The following is a 20,567-nucleotide window of genomic DNA, read 5'->3' on the forward strand; positions in this document are numbered from 1 at the left end:
TAGGTTGCAGATGCAGCTCGGATCCCGCGTTGCCGTGGCTCTGGCGTAGGCCAGTGGCTACAGCTCCGATTCGGCCCCTAGCCTGGGAACCTCCATATGCTGCGGGAGCAGCGCTAGAAAAAGCAAAAAGACAAAAAAAAAAAAAAAAAAAAAAAAAAAAAAAAGGAGTCTATGCCTCTGAAGTTAAATGTCTGGAATTCCCGTTGTGGCTCGGGGGAAGCGAATCCAACTAGAAACCATGAGGTTGCAGGTTCGATCCCTGGCCTCGCTCAGTGGGTTAAAAATCCGGCGTTGCCAGGAGCTGTGGTGTAGGTTGCAGATGCGGCTGGGATCCCGTGTTGCTATGGCTCTGGCGTAGGCCGGAGGCTACAGCTCCGATTCGACCCCTAGCCTGGGAGCCTCCATGTGCCACGGGTGCGGCCCTAAAAAAACAAAAGTTAAATTTTGAAACTTGGGATTTTTGGAAAGACCCTGCCACTACATAAAGACAAATAAATGCCAGGTCCGTGCTGATGAAACGCGGGCACACGTGGAATGGGATGTGCTGTGGGACATCCTCTTCGGGCAACACAAGCGACAAGTGGAGCAAAGCCAGTCAGCCTATTTCCCAAGTATAAACTTCGAGCTCGCAGAGGCCTTTTAGAAAAAAAGGAAAGAAACACACAAAAACCCACAAGCACAAATAAACCAACTTTAATAGATATTATTTTATATTTCTCTAGCGCCTTCTTCAAGAACCTTAGATGCTTTACAGACATTATATCTAATTAATCCCCACAACAACCCTGTGAGGTAGGTATCACTCCCATTTTACAAGATAGGGAGAGTGAAGCACAGAGAGGTTAGGTGACCTGCCCAAGGTCACACAGCTAAATTCACTGAAGAGCCAGGACCTGAGGGCTCCCAGGTAAATACCTCACGAGAGATCTTTAATGAGAAGTATTTTTAAAGAAAGTATCAAGAGTAATATGTAATGGAAGGGAGGTCATTCTCCTGCCATCAAGGAAAGAAAACACCCCACACGGAGGGTTAGAGGCACAGGGACCCATATATTACACACTCCCCTCTGCCCAGTTGCATGGCTCCCGTCTTGAGCAAGCTTCTCAAGGGAAGAGTGCCAAGACAGAAGCCATGCGACTTAGAAGTGAGACTTAATTTAGAATATTTACTTTCAGTTACGATAATTTATAGAACTTTTTACTCCAATATACAAAATACGGGACAGCCATCCCAACAAACACATATATAGTGAGAGGGCGCTCAGCCACCATTTACGACGGAGACTCGTCCTCATTTCAGCCGCAGCCCATCGACACAGCCTCGCGAAGCTTTCCGTACGGGTCACTTCTCCTCTCCCATCTGCGCTGCCCCCCAACCCCAACCCGAGATGTCTTTAAAGTGTACTGAGTTTCTGATAAGCTTGGAAACAATGTACGTGGATGCAGCTGCACGTAGAGCCCAAGGTCGCTGAGAGCCATCGTCCCAGAGCCCCCCCACCCCCGGCAAGCCGTCCTACCTAAGAGGGTGAAGATGTGCGGGGTGTGTGGCCACCGTGGACCTCAAGAAAAATGCCAGAACTTGCTTCAACAGGAAAGTTAACCTTGGCTTTAATGTACTGCGTTTTTTTTAAAAAGGCAAAAATGTAAAAACAAACACATCCCATCCCAAAGGCTGTACCTTTATGCAAATGACTTCATCGCCCTTTCTCACACATGCTCTGGCCCAACACAGTTCACACTGGTCCCGCTTCACGTTCTCCCCGTACGGAAAGCTGCAGAAATACAGCTTTCACTCCCAAGACAATTTGGTGGAAGCCCTCAAAATACAAAAATGAATCCACCTCCACAGCTACGACCCTGCCCATGTGCCTGTGGTGGTCGTCTGTGCGATGCTGGCAGGTGAGGCAGGCCCTGTCGTCTGTACAAAACCACCGCAGCCAGGGGAAGGCTCTGGAGACGGCCTTCAAAGGCAAAAGCTGTCCAAAGAGATCCTCGTCCTCTCCCAGCACACCTGTTTCCACCGCCCAGGAGCTAAGTGACCCTGTTAAAGATCTATTCACGGAACGAAGAGGGGAAGTCATTTCCTGAGCTGAAAGATACTGAAAATAAATGCTAATAATAGCAGCAGACAACACATTCTTTTTTTGTTGTTTGTTGTTCAGATTCAACAGTATTAGTCAAAGAAGTTTAGAAAATGACAGCAATTAAAAAAAAAAGATTACTGCCTGAAAGGACTTGGCTAAGGGGCATCTAAGACCGGATTGCTATCACCTTGAATACCTACTCCATTTTCTGCCAGCTACACCTGGCCACTGGCAGACAACCTGCTGAGGCGTGAGAAGCGTCAGCTGCAGCGTTTACAGACATCCCACATGGCCTGCGTCACTTCCGAAAACGCCCGAGGGAGTCACGTCTTTTACAAACACCAAGTCCACTTGCGGGACGCTCTTCCAGGAAGATCCGTCAAGGCGGAAGGGGAGCGGGGACTCGCGGGCGCGGGCTCCCGGGTGTGGTCCTCGCCCGATGCCCCGCTCCCCGGGCGCTGGGCCGGGAGGGATCACTTCCTGCGGGATGACCGACCCCCGGAAGCGACGGAACTGCTAGGACAGGGATGGGGACGGGGACTTCGCAGACACGGCCCCGACCCGAGGGATTCTCGGACCCGCACGCCACCACTGCCCGCGCTCTCGTCCATCCTGCCACAACCACACCGAGATTCTGACAGTCCTTTATTTTCCTGAAAGTAAAGCTGAATCAGATGACTGACTTTACAACGAGGACGAATGTGTAGCCGAGATATCAGTTCCTCCTGAAAAAAAGAGTATCTACCTCCTCTCACTGCAATGGGTCTTAAGGTAACTTACGATTTAGAATAGTTTAAAATTCACCTTAAAAATAGGAACAAACAAAAGGATTAGTTAAACCGACGAAAACTAATAAAAATATGCTCCAAGTCACTGGCAGAATCATGGGCACTTCATACAACACTTGGACTCTACCAGTTTTAAGGAAAATAAATAAGGAAACCAAGTATAATTACAAAGCCAGTCTTTCCCCTTGGGGAAACAAAAAGCCGCTTTTGACCAATTGTTCCCTAGATATACATATACTGTATATGATTAAAAGCTTCTTCAGAGAAGCAAACATATTTGTCTTCCTGACACTGGATTCTAGCATCTGTTAGTTTCTTTACATCAGGAAGGCGACTGCAAATGTTGGGCCCAAAAGTGTTTCTGGTTTACACTTGGAAAGACCACCCAGGATTCCTTCTCAAGGGGTTCGACCCAGCCAGGCGGATGCGGTGTGCTCAATGCTGCCCCCGCGGCCTCCGGCCAACCTCACACGGACTCCTATGCTTTCTACTGCACCCCCGAGGAGTTCAACCACGACGGGTGCCACGGAGGAGGAGAAGATGCGTGTCAATTACTGGAAGGCTGCTGGACAAGAGGAGCTGGTACCTCTGCTCTCGCTTCGTGTGCAGCTGCGCAGACAGTGTGATACCTGAGCAAACCCAGCGACCGCCAGGACGGGAAGAGCATGTCCATCCACGGTCTTTGCTTTATTGTGTGCAAAGGGCGCCACTGCCCCCAGAGCTCCCTGCATTCGCTTCTCTCGTCTTGGGAACATCCGTGCTTGATCCTTGCCCAAACGACCAGAGAAGACATGAGGCAGAAAGTCTCCGTGACGCTTCCCTCAGTCCCGAGACTGGTAGAAAAGGATGTAGCCAGACTCCGAGTTCTTGGAGATATCGGATGTCAACCCGTAGAATTCTTCAATAGCTTGTGCATCTATTTTCTTCGAGGCAAAGCATAAACATTAGGACAAGAATGAGTTCTCCGAACTGCTTAAACTGAGCAAAATCCTCAACATTTCTTAGAATAAGGCCTTTCCTCTTATGATTTTTTTTTTTTTTTTTTTTTTTTTTTTGTCTTTTTAGGGCCACACCCTATGTGGCATATGGAGGTTCTCAGGCTCGGGGTGGAATCAGAGCTGCAGCCGTTGGTCTACGCCACAGCCATAGCAATGCGGGATCCGAGCAGCATCTGCGACCTACACCACAGCTGACTCTGGATCCTTAACCCACTGAGCCAGGATGGGCACTCCAGAAAATACACTGTTTTGTCATCTGGATGGCAGCTGTGTGTTGTGTGTGTACATATATGTATGCATTCACGTGTAAAAATTTAAATTGTTGCTTAAGATTGGCATTCTCTACTGTATGTAGGTTACAGCTCAGAAATGATTTATACATTCTGTCTTTCTAGGGCCGCACCTGCAGCATATGGAGGTTCCCAGGCTAGGGGTTCATTCGGAGCTGTAGCCACCGGCCTACTCCACAGCCACAGCCACACCAGATCCAAGCTGCCTCTGCGACCTACACCACAGCTCATGGCAATGCCGGATCCTTAACCCACTGAGTGAGGCCGGGGATCGAACCTGCGTCTTTATGGATTCTAGTCAGATTCATTTCTGCTGAGCCACAACGGGAACCCGCCTCAAAAATTCTTTTTTAATAGTTTAAGTTTTTCTAAAAAAAAAAACTACCTCTGCTGTTAAAAGATTTCCCTTGTTTTTGATCCTGAACATTTTAAAGGTTCGCCAACTATTCCAGCACTGGAACTGGCTATTAGGGAGTAAGAAGTAGGAGTCAGACCACGATCTGAACTCGGATATTTGTCTGACATTCATCACCCGTATATACAAATAAGAAGCTGGGAGACAAACATGAAGAGCAAAATATATACACGATTTTGAAGAAAAACACGAAATTCGGAAACGACTTACTTCTACAATGTCGTCATCAAACAACAACCAAAAATCGTGACTCTTAACTATTGCAATATAATGGCCTCGATTGGGACCACTAAAACAGAGAGAAAGAGAAGTTAATTTTATTCGACGTTTATTAATATCATCCCTCCGTGCCCCAAATTTCATGTTCTATAAAGCAGAGCAACTCAAACAGATAAAAATACTCCTTACCTATCCTTCCCCCCAAAGATCAGGCTGCACTGATTTGAACTGGCATTCAATTTTAAAAGCAAGTAATTAGTTCTCTGAGACATATAACCAGTTAGTCCACTTGTATAAAGGTGTACTATTAAAATTCTTTGTTACCTTTTTAAATTATGTTTTAAGTTAATTTCAAATTTGCTTCTATGAAAAATTTTAATAAAATTTTGCAGCATTTGGGGATGGAGGGGATAAGAGAGGCAATCACAGCCAGAACATGCTGAACTGAATACACAACAATGCATATTTTCGAGCCTTACTCCCTTGGCAATAGTTTCCTCCAGGAAAGAATCCATGTGATATGCTTGAAAAAATATACCGTATCCATGTTCTGAAATCAAGTTCAAACTTGATCAACGTCCTTAAGAAAATGACATTCTTGGAGTTCCTGTTGTGGCCCAGTGGAGACAAACTCGACTAGTATCCATGGAGATGCAGGTTCAATCCCCAGCCTCAGTGGGTTGGGGATCTCGAGTTGCTGCGGCGGTGGTGTAGGCTGACAGCTGCAGCTCCAATTCGACCCCTAGCCTGGGAACCTCCATATGCTGTGGGTTAGGCCCTAAAAAGCAAGCAAGCAAGCAAGAAAGAAAACGGCAATTTCTTTAGTATTAGCAGAGCTATCTTTTTAAGTATTTAACTCTTAGCCCCACCGTAATTATGATAATTGCCTCTGCATCTCATTTTAAACAAATCTGGAATATAGAAATCCAGGAAGGTATTAAAAATAAAGGTGGGATTATTTCTTTCAAAATAAATTCTTTGTGGCGTTCCCATTGTGGTGCAGTGGAAATGAAGCTGTGGCTGTGGTGGAGGCCGGCAGCTGCAGCTCTGGTTCGACCCCTAGCCTGGGAACCTCCATGTGCCACGGGTGCGGCCCTAGAAAAGACAAAAAATAAAATAAAGTAATAAAATAAAATAAATAAAATAAATTCTTTGTAAAGAACACGTCAAAGATATTAACCTCTCCCAGGTTGAGGAGGACTCATCCTAAAAGCTTACATATGTCATTAAATTATAATTCTAGTACAATTATTGTATTATATTATTTGAAATAATTTTCAACACAAATTACTCTTTATGGTGAGTATTACGTTAAAAGTAGCAACCTCAGGTGTTAGAATAAGCCACTTCCAAGTTTCCTACTCAGATCTTAGATCCCACAGTTAAGATAAACATCCTAGGCAACAAAATGACACAGAGGACTTTTTCGTTATGGAGGAAAATATCTCAAAATTTAAAAACAACTTTTAATGCTAAAATAAGTCTTTTAATGCTAAAAGTTTCTGTTTCTACAGAATTCATCTAAAAAGTTTTGTGTTTTATAGTGAGAGGGTAAGAAAGAAAATACACTTGTTTTAAAGGGGTGCAAGAGAGAAAAATCACCGAAAGGCAGAGAACCCGCCCAAAAGGGAAGGGAGCTGGGCTGAGGACAGGCAGGTCTAAGACTGCGAAGGTCGGGCAGCTCCTCCTCTGGCCCAGAGCTTCAGGCCGAAGACAGCGGACAGAGGTTCACACCACAACTGAGACCAGTTTAGCCTTAATAACAGGCTCAAGAACGGACACCTACGAGAGCCGTTTCCTTCCTGCTCTGGGGAAGATGAAACGTGCTCGGTCCGGCCTGTACGGATGCCCGAGGTGCCTGATGTGTGCAGGAACTGCTGCTGGCTGTAGCAGGACAGAGTACAGCAGAACACTGCTCCCAAACCCCCAAGTTGGGGAAGAGAGGTGGCGAAAGCCAGGCCCCAGGGCAGGGACGAGTAAGGACCACATCCAGGGAGGGGAGGGCAGGGCAGGGCAGGTGCGTGTGGAGCTGGGTCCGAGCGGGGCGTGAAGGTTAACAGTCAAGTACGGAGCCAGTTTGCTGGGAATCTACCGCGTCTCAGGCACGCGGGTCGGGAGGGAGCTGGCTGCGCCGGCACAGGCTCACTGCAAAGGACCCTCCCCATGGGCAAAGGTGCAAAGGCAAGCCCTCTAAAATTCTCACGCGAAACACACCTACGAGTACATCGGGAAAATAAAAAAGGAGAAAAGATTTTTTATTTATTTTTCTTTTGTCTTTTCAGGGCCACACCTGCAGTATATGGAGGGTCCCAGACTAGGGGTCCAATCGGAGCTATAGCCACTGGCCTACACCACAGCCACAGCAACGCCAGATCCGAGCCGTGTCTTCGACCTATGCCACAGCTCATGGCAACGCCAGATCCCTAACCCACTGAGCGAGGCCAGGGATTGAACCCGCACCCTCATGGTTCCTAGTCGGATTTGTTTCCACTGCGCCAAGATGGGACCTCCCAAGAAAAGATTTTTTATTTTTTTTTGGTCTTTTTGCCATTTCTTGGGCTGCTCCTGCGGCATATTGAAGTTCCCAGGATAGGGGTCAAATCAGAGCTGTAGCTGCTGGCCTACACCACAGACACAGCAACATGGGATCCAAGCCGCATCTGCGGCCTACACCACAGGTCATGGCAATGCCGAATCCTTAACCCGCTGAGCAAGGCAAGGGATTGAACCCGCAACCTCATGGTTCCTAGTCGGATTCGTTAACCACTGAGCCACGACGGGAATTCCCGAGAAAAGATTTTAAAAGAGCGCTAGTCTTCTGTAAACAAATTAGTTCTTGTTTTAGGAAGGGCCGGTCTCAGGCAAACTAACAAATCTAAGACAATACAAAGCAGTAACTTGCAGCCAGAACATGCATCCAGTTGTGAAGTGAGCAGAGGCACAGCAGCCTGAAGCCCAAGAGAAGGGCAGCAAGGAGGACTTCGAGAGCCGGGAAGGCGGGCACTGGCAGCGGGAGCAGGAGGACAGGGCCCTGGCTGGGGTCAGGAATCTCAGAGTTCGGGATCCTATGGGCAGAGCACTTCTCCAAGATGCAGCACGACTTAAGGAAAATGGTCAATCTGAAGAGGCTAGAGAACTGCAAAGTTAGGACGTGAAAGGGTAACCCTTTAGTAATCTATTATCATTAAAACAGGAGATGAGCTAAGTAATTTACACTTTCCTTTTAATCCTAACAACGTGGTGGGGTAAATATTATTTCATTGTACAGAAGAGAAAGCTGACGGGCAGGCAGTGCTGTACAGAGTCACGCCAGCTGTAAACGGCAAAAACCGAACTGAAACCCAGCTGCTCTGCCTCTCAAGCCTCCGGTCCCATCACCACCCCAAGCTCCGTACGTTCGGATAATGCTGTCCTCCGTTCAGGGGTCACCCCTCGTGCTTTAGGAAGAGAAGGCGCCAAAGATGGGACAGAAGGACTGCTGCCGAGGAGAGAGGCGGGAGAGGCCCACGTCCGTGGATGCGGCCGAGGGACTGAGGCGGAGACCCTCCCAGCCGTCCTGCGCCATCTGAGCCCAGGGCCGGCAGGGAGGGGCAGCTAGTGAGAACGAGGCCCGTGCCCATTTGCTAAACCGTGCTGTCAGCACTGCTTTCCCCGAACCAGAGGGAAAGGAGGAGCGCGCTGCCTTCCAGCCACTCCAGGAAATGCCCAACAGTCGACGAAGACGGTACGTTCCGAATCCAAATGTTAGGAGATGCTCTTATGGTCTGAGAATGTTTTGAGCTATTTTATTTCACTATTTATTTGTCTTTTGTCTTTTTAGGGCCACACCTGTGGCATATGGAGCTTCCCAAGTTAGGGGTCTAACCGGAGCCACGGCCGCTGGCCTACACCACAGCCACAGCAACTCAGGATCCGAGGCGCATCTCTGACCTACACCACAGCTCACGGCAATGCCGGATCCTTAACCCACTGAGCGAGGCCAGGGATCGAACCTGCAACCTCATGGTTCCTAGTTGGATTCCTTTCCACTGTGGCACGAGGGGAACTCAGAGCTATTTTATAAAGTAAGATCCATAGATGAGATAATACACTAAGCTGGTTGACAGGAAATCAACACGTGGCTTTTACAATCAGAAAACTTACCTTTGCCGATTATCTCCAAAGCCTTTTTTAGGCGTTTTTCATCAACAGGTGAACAGAGCCAGTTAATCTCAGAAAGTGCTTTGGAAAAGCTCTTAAGCAACATCTTTTTGCCTCGAGGTGCACCGCCCACCACGGGGCGCGGTCGGGGACCTTACCTCCCACAGTGAACCACGACGGCCACGAGGTCGTACATTCTGTCAGGATTGGTTGCGTCTCCCGAAGTGTTAAATAGACGAAGTTCCAAAGGAAAAACTACCCGGTAAGAAAGTTTTGTGTATCGATGAAGTTGATCCATATACTTAAACCTTTTCAGATGTAGAGCCAGAATCATGGGCAGCTTTTTAACTTTCATCCTATCAAAAGAAACATGAAAACAAAAGGTCATCAACGATATTCACCGTGTCCGTGTCCGTAAGAGAATGATCGAACCCTGTGACTCCACGAACAGCTGACGGTCAGTTTTAACAGCCCAGCGCCGCCCACGGTCCCGCATTACGCTGCTGTCAGCAACGTCCTCAACGTCCTAAGACGCCGCCCCTGCCCCCATCATCATCAAGCCCCAGGTTCTGACGCAGCACGTGGTGTGAGATTTCATTGAAAAATCTGTGTTTCTGCACGGTGCTGTACAGCAGAAACTGACAGAACACGGTCCATCAGCTGTAATCATTTGTTTTAAAACGACGTATTTCTCAAATGTAGGTCCCTACGATCAGGGGTGTGCACGATCAGGGGTGTGCACGACGCCTCCGCCTGGGGGAGGAAGCCCCACTTCCTTAGAGCCGCTCCCGGCTGAGGAGGTGAGGGCAGAATGAACTCCTTTTGCTCCCTTCATCCACACGCTTCGGCGGCAGACTGAGAAGAGCAGGAGAGGAACGCATGGACAACCATTCTCTGAAGGTCTTGGCCAGAAAGCAGCGACTCCCCATGAGCAGGGCCCACTGCGTGTGCCCCGGAAAGGTGATCGAACAATCTGGAACCGCAGGAGTGAGGTCTTCACCTGCAAAGCACAGGGCTCCGTTCCCGCCCTCGACAAGGCTCAGGACCCCACACCGTCTCCCCGAAATGCCTCCGCTCCCCGCCTTCACCTCGCAAGGGTCTGCTCTTGTAACACCCAGCCCAAAGGCTTTATCTGCTGCACGGATAACTGCTCCCCTCAATCCCCCGTCAGCACTTTCCAGAGTCACTTGGGGCCTGTAGAGTTTATCACACTACATAAAACCTTGTGGTGATTATGGGTCTCTGTCCCCTGTGGGGGTCTGGACTCCGGGCACACAAACGCTTTCATTCCACTTCCCTGCTATCTAGCAGCACGCCCGGCACAGGGCAGGCACTCACAGACACTGCAGACCTCAATTCTGTCTGTGTTCAGCGACGCAAAACACGTTTCATAATGAAAAAATGACATTTACTAAGCCATTGCCTCTGATAAGGTGAAAAAAAAAATCATTTTATAGCATTACCCTAAACCTGCATTCTACACATCTTAAATGTGGTGAGACAGCTTGTTATTCAAGAAATAGCTATTGTTCTGCTAACGTGGCCTCTGCAAAACATTAGTGAAAATAAATGTAAACATTTAATCATTCCTGGAAAGCAGTCTAACAATATGAAGAGTCTTTATGGCCTTCGCCTCTGTAATTTCATCAGAGTTATTGTATGTTGTGAAAAACTGAGAATCCGAGCTAGTCAGCAACAGGAAATGCTCGAATACACTGCAATACAAATACAAGAAAATATGATAAAACTCTATACAACGCTGATAAAAGTTTTTAAATGCACGCATGGGAAATACTTAACGGAAAGTAAAAAAGACATAAATATATATAGATGTCAATTAAACTCATGTAGAGTTGCTAAAACAAATTCTTTCAAAACAACAAAAGCAAAGCATCCTTTGAACATGTGCTGTGGGGTGCAGACCCTACCTGTCAGTGTATGAGATGCAGTGAGTTAGGACTAGGAAGAGGAGACGGATGCCGCCTGGTGCTTAGGAAAAACCTGCTCTTGGAAATCCCTCAGGAGCGGAGGAGAGAGAGGTCCCGGGGCCGGAGAACTCCCGGGCAGACCAGACGCTGGCTGATAAACACGGGCGGAGCCTCAGGGCAGGGGCGGCTCCAGGGGAGGAGCTGCCAGCCACCCCCAGGAAACCCGACAGAGTCAAGCCCAAGCCTGAACACTTTAAAGACAACAAGAGAGCGGCTGGCCACATTTTCCTGGAAGAAACGAACACACACACACAGGCGGAGTCGAGTTCACGCGGGAGACGGTGCCGCAGAGCAAAGCAAAGGGCAGCTGACTGCCTGCTGCCAAGGCCAATGCCACCGACACACCGGAGGCTGACAGGGCCCTGGTCCTCCCCCTCAAACTCAGCGCAGAGGCGACCTGAGGGGGCGCTGGACCTCCGTCGCTGCCTCTACAGAAGTGGGCTTCGGACGCGACGCTCTCTGCAACAGACAAACACGCGGACAGAGAACATTCTTTCCTCTTTGGTTGAGAGTCTGAATCAGACGTGCTGTTTCTCTCCTGTACACTGACTTCTAAGTCCTTGCAGGGCGGTTCTCTTCTCAACGTCCTGGGGCCCCTCCGGCGCTGCCCCAGCGCCCCTCCCACCAGCAGTACCCTCCCGGGCTCCTGCTCACACCCTCGCCCACACGGAGTTCTGTTCTGTTCCTTTGAAAGGGGCCGTCCTAACCGCGTGACAGTGGTTTTGCGGTGCATTTCCCTGAAAATTAGTGGTATCAGCACCTTTCCATATGCTCACTGGCCGTCTCTGGGTCTTCTGGGGAGGAATGTTTACATCAGTCCTCTGCCCATTTCTCAGCCTGGTGATGGGGTTTTCTGCTGTTGAGGTGCCTGAGTGCTTTTTACACTCTGGATGTTAAACCCTTACCAGAGAGCTGGTTTGCAAATATTCTCTCCCACTCATGCCTTTTCATTCCATCGTTTCCTTTGCTGCACTTAAGTTTTAAGATTTGCTCTGGTCCCATTTCTGTCTTCGCTCTTGCTGCTTGCACCTTTGGAGTCACATTCAAGAGCCCACTGCCAAATTCAATGTCATGAAGCTTTTCTTCTAAGAGCTTTATAGCTTCGGGTCTTGGTTTAGGTCTTGAATCCACTCTGAGTTTAATTCTGTACCTGGTCTGAGCTTAGGGCCCAGCGTCCATCTGGGGCAGGCAGATACCCAGTGACCCCACCACCGTTTGTTCAAGGTCATCTGACCAAACACCTGAAGGTTACTTCGGGGCCATCTCTCCTGTTCCAGTGGCCTGTGTGTCTTTCTGTCGGCACCATTTGTTTTGATTCCGGCAGCTTGGTAAAGTTTTGAAGGCAGGAAGTGTGAGGTCCCAGCTTTGTTTTTCTTTCTCGGGGTTGTTTTGGATGGTCAGTCTTTAAAGCTTCCCTGTATGAATTTAAAACTTTTTTTTTTTTAATTTCTTCAAAAAGTGCCATTGAGAACAGATGCTGACTCACAGACATTGAAAAGCTTATGGTCTCTGGAGGAGATAGTTTGGGGGGTGGGGGGATGTGCTTGGGTTATGGGATGGAAATCCTGTGAAATTGGATTGTTATGATCATTATACAACTACAGATGTGATCAGTTCATTTGAGTAACAAAAAATAAATAAATAGAATGAAAAAAAAAGTGCCATTGAGATGCTGATCGGGATTGCAACCCTGCCGGTGGCTTTGGGTAGCACGGCCACTTTAACAACACTAAATCTTCTGGAGTTCCCGTCGTGGCGCAGTGGTTAACGAATCCGACTAGGAACCATGAGGTTGCAGGTTCGATCCCTGCCCTTGCTCAGTGGGTTAACGATCCAGCATTGCCATGAGCTGTGCTGTAGGTCGCAGACATGGCTCGGATCCCACGTTGCTGTGTCTCTGGTGTAGGCTGGTGGCTACAGCTCCGATTAGACCCCTAGCCTGGGAACCTCCATATGCCGTGGGAGCGGCCCTAGAAAAGGCAAAAAGACAGGAGGAAAAAAAAAAAAAATTAAATCTTCTGATACATGAATACAGAATATGTTTCCATTTATTTGTATCTATTTTTAAAAAGGTCTTTCAATAATATTTTATAGTTTTTAGTGAACAAGCCTCTCATCTCCTTGGTTAAAATTTATAAATGTTTTATTCTCTGTTTTTTTTTGGCCACCCCTGAGGCATGTGGAAATTCCCAGGCCAGGGATCAAACCAGTGCCACAGCAGTAACACCACCAGATCCTTAACCACCACCAAGGGACTCCCTAAGTGTTTTATTCTTTTTGATGGTATTATAAGTGGACTTACAACCCTCGGGAGTCTTTATATATAAGATTATGACATCTGTGAACAGAGATGATCTGACTTTCCAATTGGGGTACCTTTATTTCTTTTTCTTGCCTAATTGCTCTGGCGAGGATTTTCCGTACTATTTGAATAAAGGCAGTGAATGGGCATCCTTGCTTTGTTTCTTATCTTAGAGGAATTTCACCACCGAGTAGCATGTTGGCTGTGGGCTTTTCAAACACGGCCTTCATTATGTTGAGGTAGTTTCCTTTTATTCCTAGTTTGTTGAGGGTTTTTTTTTTTAATAATGAAAAAAAAAGTGAAAGCATTAAATTTTGTCAAGTGCTTTTTTCGTGCATCTACTGGGATTGTGTGTTTTTTCTGTTCTTCATCCAGATTATAACCTTTTTTGTTGTTGTTGTTGTCCACCCCTTGGCCTAAAGAGTTCCCAGGCCAGGGAACAGATCTGAGCAGCAGCTGCAACCTACACCAGAGCTCACAGCAATGCTGGAGCCTTAACCTACTGATCGAGGCCAGGGATCGAACCTGCATCCTCATGGATATGAGTCAGGTTTGTAACCCACTGAGCCACACCAGGAATTCCAAAGCTAACATCAAATAACGTGAAAATCTCATGGATGCCTTCACACAAAGAGGGTGACTGTGCAGACAAGTCCTAATTCCTCAGGCGCAGCTACTTGTCCCAGGCGTGGAGGCCAGCCTTCCCTCCATTCCTGCGGTCAGCGACGTCCGGGTGCTGCCTTCCTCCTGCCACGTGCATTCTGTGACCCACGGTCTCAGGTGCTTCCTATGCCACTTTAAGGATTACTCTAACGCAGCGGCCCCGTGCCCCGTCAAACGTACCGTGAGGGGCTCCAGCCACCCGCACCCAAGGAAGGGAACACGGAGGAAAGCCGTGTTCATTACCTGTGCCCATGACCCAAAGCGCCTCCCTTCCTCGCACACACACCCATGTCCGGACTGATACCACAAGCATCATTCCTTAGCCGTCTAGTCCTTCCCCTTCCCTCCCCAACGCACCAGCTCAGCCACGAGATGAGAGCACACAGGGTCACATCTGTGCAGGGGGGGAGGGGACCCCAAGCAGAGCGAAGGCCACATCTGCAGGCGAGAGAACTGGTGGGGGTGGGGAGGGGACAAGCTTGGCTCCCTCCGGGGTACCGACCAAATCAGTAAACCTATGAGGATAACAGGAGCCAATTTCTACCGTCAGAGGCGGGACGACAAATGTCTACAAAAAGCAAACGAGAATAAACGCTATGCTGTTGGCAGCAATCGCGATACCATGAATTTGCGATTTTTCGATACAGACAGATGAGTAAGTACAGATGTAAACATGCGCACGCGCAGACACACACACACACACAGGTGCACACACACGTGCCCACGTCCCCCAGTTCTGATCACTGAGGGGTCCGGGAGGAGTGACACCCCGAAGTCAGAAAGCGCGTCTCAACTACGTCCCAGGCCTTCCACCTAAGAGGAACCAGGGCTCCTGGGAGCAACAGCAGGTACAGGGACATGAGCGAGCCTGGGTGCCTGCGGCAGCGAGTAGAGGGGCTGCAGGACAACAGGGCCGCGGCCAGGGACAGGCCTGCTCGATGGGCTCGCGCCGGCCCAGGCGGGAGAGTCTGAAGGTGAAAACCACAAGGACGTAAGACACCAGGGCCCGAGGACAGGAACCGAGGCCTCCCCGAGACGGGAAGCGGAACGTCTGATGAGAAATGGGGACATATTTACCATCGCTACACAGCTGCACACAAAACATGTAAAGTGACAGCTGGGGACAGCAGAGGCGCACAGCGAAGAGCCGGGAGGTGGCCCCTCTGTCCCCGCTGCCAGCGCGAGGCCTGGCTCCGCGCGGGAAGGAGAGACTCCCCTGTGAAAAGACAGCTCATCAGTGACAAGAGGGCGAGACCTGCTCCCAACACGTGACACCCAAATCACGTGCCTTCCAAGAGAACACAACGAGCAGAACACACCACCACTTCTGCGGGGTTCCTGCCCAAAATACGTAACCCGAACCGTATCATACGGTAACATGAGACAAATCCAGAGAAGGACATCCCATAAAATAACGAATCCGTGATTTTTCAAGGGTTGAGATAACGAACGTCAAGAAAAGACGGAGGAACTGTTCCACGTGCGGAAAGGCTGAAGGGCCCTGAGTACCAAGGGCAAACGTGTGATTCTGACGGGATCCTTTTTTCTCTAAGGACACTGTTGGGACCTGTGGTGATACTCAAGTAAGGCCTCCGATGAAGGCCACGGGTCAGGGTTACTCTCCTGAAGGGGATGGATGTGGTACCCAGGACAGGGCTACCCACGGGTCCAGGATCATGTGACATCACCTCCGGACGCATTCTCTTGTGGCTTAGGGTAGAAAAGCACTCCTAGTATTGTTCACACAACTTGTCTGAGTTTGAGGTTGTTTCAAAGTAACTAGTAAAATAATCAGGATGGATTCCCTGATGCCAAAATACAGTCTTTATAACAATATACAAAGAGAAACTACAGGAGTTCCCGTCGTGGCGCAGCAGAAATGAACCCGACTAGGAACCATGTCGTTTCAGGTTCGATCCCTGGCCTCGCTCAGTGCATCAAGGATCTGACGTTGCCGTGACCTGTGGTGTAGGTCACAGACGAAGCTCAGATCTGGCATTGCTGTGGCTCTGGTGTAGGCTGGCAGCTGCGGCTCTGATTAGACCCCTAGCCTGGGACTCTCCATACGCCGTGGGAGGGGCCCTAAAAAGAAAAAAAAAAAAAAAAAAGAGAGAGAGAGAGAAACTACAAACTCCTATGTAGGAATGGTGGAAACTGGGGTGGGAGTGAGGAAAGTGTTTTCTCCCTCATCCTTCTGCACCCAGAAAACGTTCACCGCATCAGGAAAGCTTCAAAGCAACACAGTTTAACTGTATCGGTTTATGATTGTTAAACAATCACTAAATGCAGAAAATCACCCAAGGGTACCTACCGAGTCGAATACTGTTTATCTAGTAATTACCTAATGAGTCTCAACTGTCGGTGATAAAATTGAGACTGTTGACTCACTGTCAATTGCCACTTCATCACTTTCAGCTAGAAAAGCCAGCTCACAGCACCCACTGCCAAACAATCACCATAAATTTCAAAAACATGCAATTACCGTTTGTGTGCTTCCTGTTTGCTGCGACATTCTTCACAGTAATATTTGTATTCACTGCATAGAGTTTCCGTGTTGCTAAAACCCCTGTGTAAAATTCAAAATTAATTAATTCTGTCTCTATCAGAAAATTACGTATTCATGGAAAAATATTCTGAACCAAAGATAGTCATCAAATGTCAAAATAAATAACTCGACACCTACCGTAAGCAGTGAGTAATTGATGTGTTTTGTTCCACGTCAACAGAAAGGTCTAAAAAATCTTCATCTTTGCTGCTTATCTGTAAAAATCGGGAATTACCTTTGATTTCTTTAATATCAGTCAACTGTTCCAAAATGATAGAATTACATGCATTCTATCAGCAGTAGTAATTATATAAGGAATTCTGTTTCCCGGAGTTCAAAAGAAAACGACCTGATGGGACTTATCCAGGACTCTCTCATTATCCACGGAGGAAAACCAGCAAAGGGCGCCTGGCCGGACTTGCCCCACTGCACAGGCTGCGTGACGGGCTCCCGTCACCTCCCTAACCTGGTAATACTGTCACGCAGAAAACAAAGGGCACCACACACGCTCGTTCCTCAAAAACACAGGCCAAGACTGAACGAGAATGTTTGGCAAAGGACATGATATCTGTATTGTTTTATCGTTTAAGAAAAAAATTTAGCCCCAAACACCAAACTACAATCTTCACTTTATGGACTTCTTTCATCCCTCCCCTGAAAGTGTAACAACGTCCTGAATTACACATTAAATTACGTGTTGTTCTGGATTACGACGACATCATCTCATGAAAAATAAAGTTACCACTTACTGGTTTGCACTGGAGCAGGCCGGAACCCTGTGCGTCCCCTTCCTGGCTGCCTCCCTCGCTGACTCCACGCAAGGCTGAGTCAGTCGCCAGCGTGTCCCACCCACGCCTCTGCACCCAGCAAGCCAACGCCTCCCTGCCTCAATCCTGGACCCCTGCTACCAGCCGGGGGTCATCAGCTGGAGGCTGTATGTTATATATACTTAAGCAAATACGAGCCAACAGAAGGCTGTGTATACGAGGTACTGCGACACTAAGAGAACTACCTGGGGCCCCCAAGATTCAGTGACAATGAAGGGGAAGAGAGACCACTCAGAGGGAGGAAAGAGAACAGGTGCTTAAGGAAGCGGCCCCCGAGCTATAGGAAAGTGAGGTGACCTGACGGTGCAGGATGGGGGCCAAAGCCAGGACAGGCCGGGCTGCGCATGCAGGCTCGAGAGGGGTGACGGTCAGGGCCTGTGTTTCTCACAGTGAGGCTGTGTCCTCCAAGGTCATCCAAGTGGGGCAGCAGTGACTTTTCTCAACACGTCTGGTTGTTGCTGGACGGCTCCTTCCTAACACCAGCCCCCTACAGCCCGGGGCTAACGCTGGTGCAGAGGTTGGGGCTGGGGAACCGTCAGCACAGGCAGAAACGGAGCAGGAGCGGGCCCTCCCCAACGCAGCGGGAGAAGCAGCAGCTCGTAGCCTTAATTCCTGGCGACGGGCTGGGAGGGGGGACGTGACAGGCCCCAGCAGGCTCAGCACCCACCCGCTAGCGAGAGGCAAGGGCGGCCGAGGCGCTCTGTGCTCACACCCACCTAACCCTCACTCCATCCCTCTAAAGCCTCAAACCCGACCCTGTGCCGAAGCGGGGACGGTCCACAGGGGACATGACTGGCTCAGCTGGACGGTGGCACCAACTATGAGTGTGAGCTTTCATTCCTCAAGGGGGAAGAGCTCAGAATTGAACAGGAGATGCTGCGTGGAAACCGCTTCCAAGAGCCGGACCTCCCGCTCATCTCGAGAAACTCCATGACCGGACGGAGCGTGCTCCAGGGCTCATTCCAACCACAAATAAGGTCACTGCAGGCAAAGGAACATCAAGGGAATAGCCCTCCCTGATCTGCAGGTTCCTCGTGAGCTTAACTAAGGCTGTAACTTCCAGAACAGGGCTCTATGGCCTCCTGCGCTGAAGCAAACTCAAATAATTCAACCTGCAGCAGGTTCCCTTCTGCCACCTCATGTTGGCATGTTAACGTGCAGGAGACGCCGTCCAGCTGACGGGCACAGCTTTGCACTCGGACAACGATCAAGTTCCACCCTCCCACGCCTCCTCCGAGACCCTCCAACACAACGGATCAGATGTGTTCTCAACAAAACTTGATGATATACTTACGGTTTCGCAAGTAAGACATCTGGTTTCATTAGTCAATGTTCCCTGAAAAATCTCATGAACCCACGTTGGGTCTGGTGTGCTGTGGTTATTTTCAGTGTCAATATTACCGTTAGGCAAACGGCCATTCTGTTTTTCCTGCTTTCGCTCTTCTTGTAAAATATCAGCAATCGTATTTAGCAGGTAATTTAAGAATTCATGGGCATCTTGCTGCATGTAGTTGTCAAAAAGCTCTAAAAATTAGAATATAGAGAGAATTCTTTCAGAATCAGTAATTTCATTAAAAACCAAATTGAAAACCATTAGTATTCTATCAGAACTAAGGACAGGTGTTTGGAATGGGCTAGTGATGTACGAGAAATAGCTATCTTTCACACATACAAATTACGACAGAACTGGGGGAAAATAAAATTAAAATCGATGAGAATCTTAAAAAAACAATTGATCAGTGAGAAAAAGCAAAACCCGTCTTCATACAGAATGTACCGAGGAGATAAGAAACTGCTTTTATTAGCTCATCGAATCTATTATGCCCAAATATTACAACATGGCAAGTTTTAAAGTAGAAGCTGGACAACGTCCTGGCAGTGCCAAGCCGAATGCAGACGAACCGCAGCGGAAGCGGTGACATCATCAGTTGGGGACACACATCCCAGGACACAGCCCAGCACACCCTGTGACTGAGTCGGTCAGAGACCAGGCCTGGAACCTGCGCTTTTCAAAACCACTCCAGGTGACTGCCGTGCAGTCAGGCCTGAGGACTAAAGGCATCGTGAACTATCTACCTACTCCGGGTGATCTCGAAGGCGTCTTCCAAAGGCAAGACCTGACTCCGAGGACAGCTCCCTGTAATTCCACTAATGAGTAAGTGCCCTGGCCCCAGGACAGTAAGCATCGGCCCGAGTCGCAAGAGGACGGGCTTGGGAGGCAGGGCCTCACCCCGTCTTCCTCGCGCCGGGTGATGCCGCTATGACCGTGATGTCACAGCGAGGAAGCGGGACCAGGGCAGTGAAGTCACGCTGCCAGGAAGCGGCAGGGCCGGGGCTCAAGCCAGGCCACTGGACCCACCCAGCCGCACGCAAGCAGCATGGCCTCCCAGCCTCACAAGGGGACCGCGGTCAGTCAGTAAAATGCACTGAGACAACCACCCAGTCGGGAAGTTTTATCTTTGAGCCCCCAAGCACACTTAACAAGTTCCAGAAAGTTTACCTTTTTAAAATGGTAGAACAGAAATTAAGAAAATTTAGGTCAAAAAGACCAAAAAAAAAAAAAAAAAAAGAGTTCCCGTTGTGGCTCAGTGGTTAACGAATCCAACTATGAACCATGAGGTTTCGGGTTCGATCCCTGGCCTTGCTCAGTGGGTTAAGGATCTAGTTCAGATCCTGTGTTGCTGCGGCTGTGGCGTAGGCTAGCACCTACTGCTCTGATTAGATCCCTAGCCTGGGAACCTCCATATGCCGCGGGAGCGGCCCAAGAAATGGCAAAAAGACAAAAAGACCAAAAAAAAAAAAAAAAAAAAAAAAAGGAAATTCAGGGAAAGCCTTCCTAAGATAAAAGGAATTTAAAAATTGTATTGTAGAAAGGCTACAGATATGCCTAAGTTCTATGCATTAGAAATCATTTAAAAAGGTTTAAACGACAAAAAAAATAAATAAATAAATAAAACTGCAGGAGTTCCTGTCGTGGCGCAGTGGTTAACGAATCCGACTAAGAACCATGAGGTTGCGGGTTCGATCCCTGCCCTTGCTCAGTGGGTTAACGATCCGGCGTTGCCGTGAGCTGTGGTGTGGGTTGCAGACGCGGCTCGGATCCCGCGTTGCTGTGGCTCTGGCGTGGGCCGGTGGCTACAGCTCCGATTGGACCCCTAGCCTGGGAACCTCCATATGCCGCGGGATCGGCCCAAGAGATAGCAAAAAGACAAAAAAATAAATAAATAAATAAATAAATAAAAAGGTTTAAACAGTGAAATCTGAAAATTAACACCTTCAACCTATAAAAAGTTTATTAAAAAGAAAATA

General features: G+C 48.6%; 1 protein-coding gene across 1 annotated transcript in view; it reads right to left on the bottom strand.

The window, feature by feature from the left end:
- Nucleotides 678-20,567, bottom strand: part of USP12 (ubiquitin specific peptidase 12) — a 77,518-nt gene continuing 57,628 nt past the window's right edge. The window contains exons 4-9 of the mRNA XM_021065513.1: nucleotides 18,553-18,782; nucleotides 16,570-16,646; nucleotides 16,369-16,452; nucleotides 9,092-9,289; nucleotides 4,785-4,863; nucleotides 678-3,794 (exon numbers count right to left, since the gene is read on the bottom strand). Of these exons, the coding sequence (XP_020921172.1) occupies nucleotides 3,693-3,794; nucleotides 4,785-4,863; nucleotides 9,092-9,289; nucleotides 16,369-16,452; nucleotides 16,570-16,646; nucleotides 18,553-18,782 (770 nt within the window). The 3' untranslated portion in view covers nucleotides 678-3,692. The remainder of the gene's footprint in view (nucleotides 3,795-4,784; nucleotides 4,864-9,091; nucleotides 9,290-16,368; nucleotides 16,453-16,569; nucleotides 16,647-18,552; nucleotides 18,783-20,567) is intronic.

The sequence above is a fragment of the Sus scrofa genome, chromosome 11, assembly GCF_000003025.6.
Source record: "Sus scrofa isolate TJ Tabasco breed Duroc chromosome 11, Sscrofa11.1, whole genome shotgun sequence".
In the NCBI taxonomy this organism is placed as follows: domain Eukaryota; kingdom Metazoa; phylum Chordata; class Mammalia; order Artiodactyla; family Suidae; genus Sus; species Sus scrofa.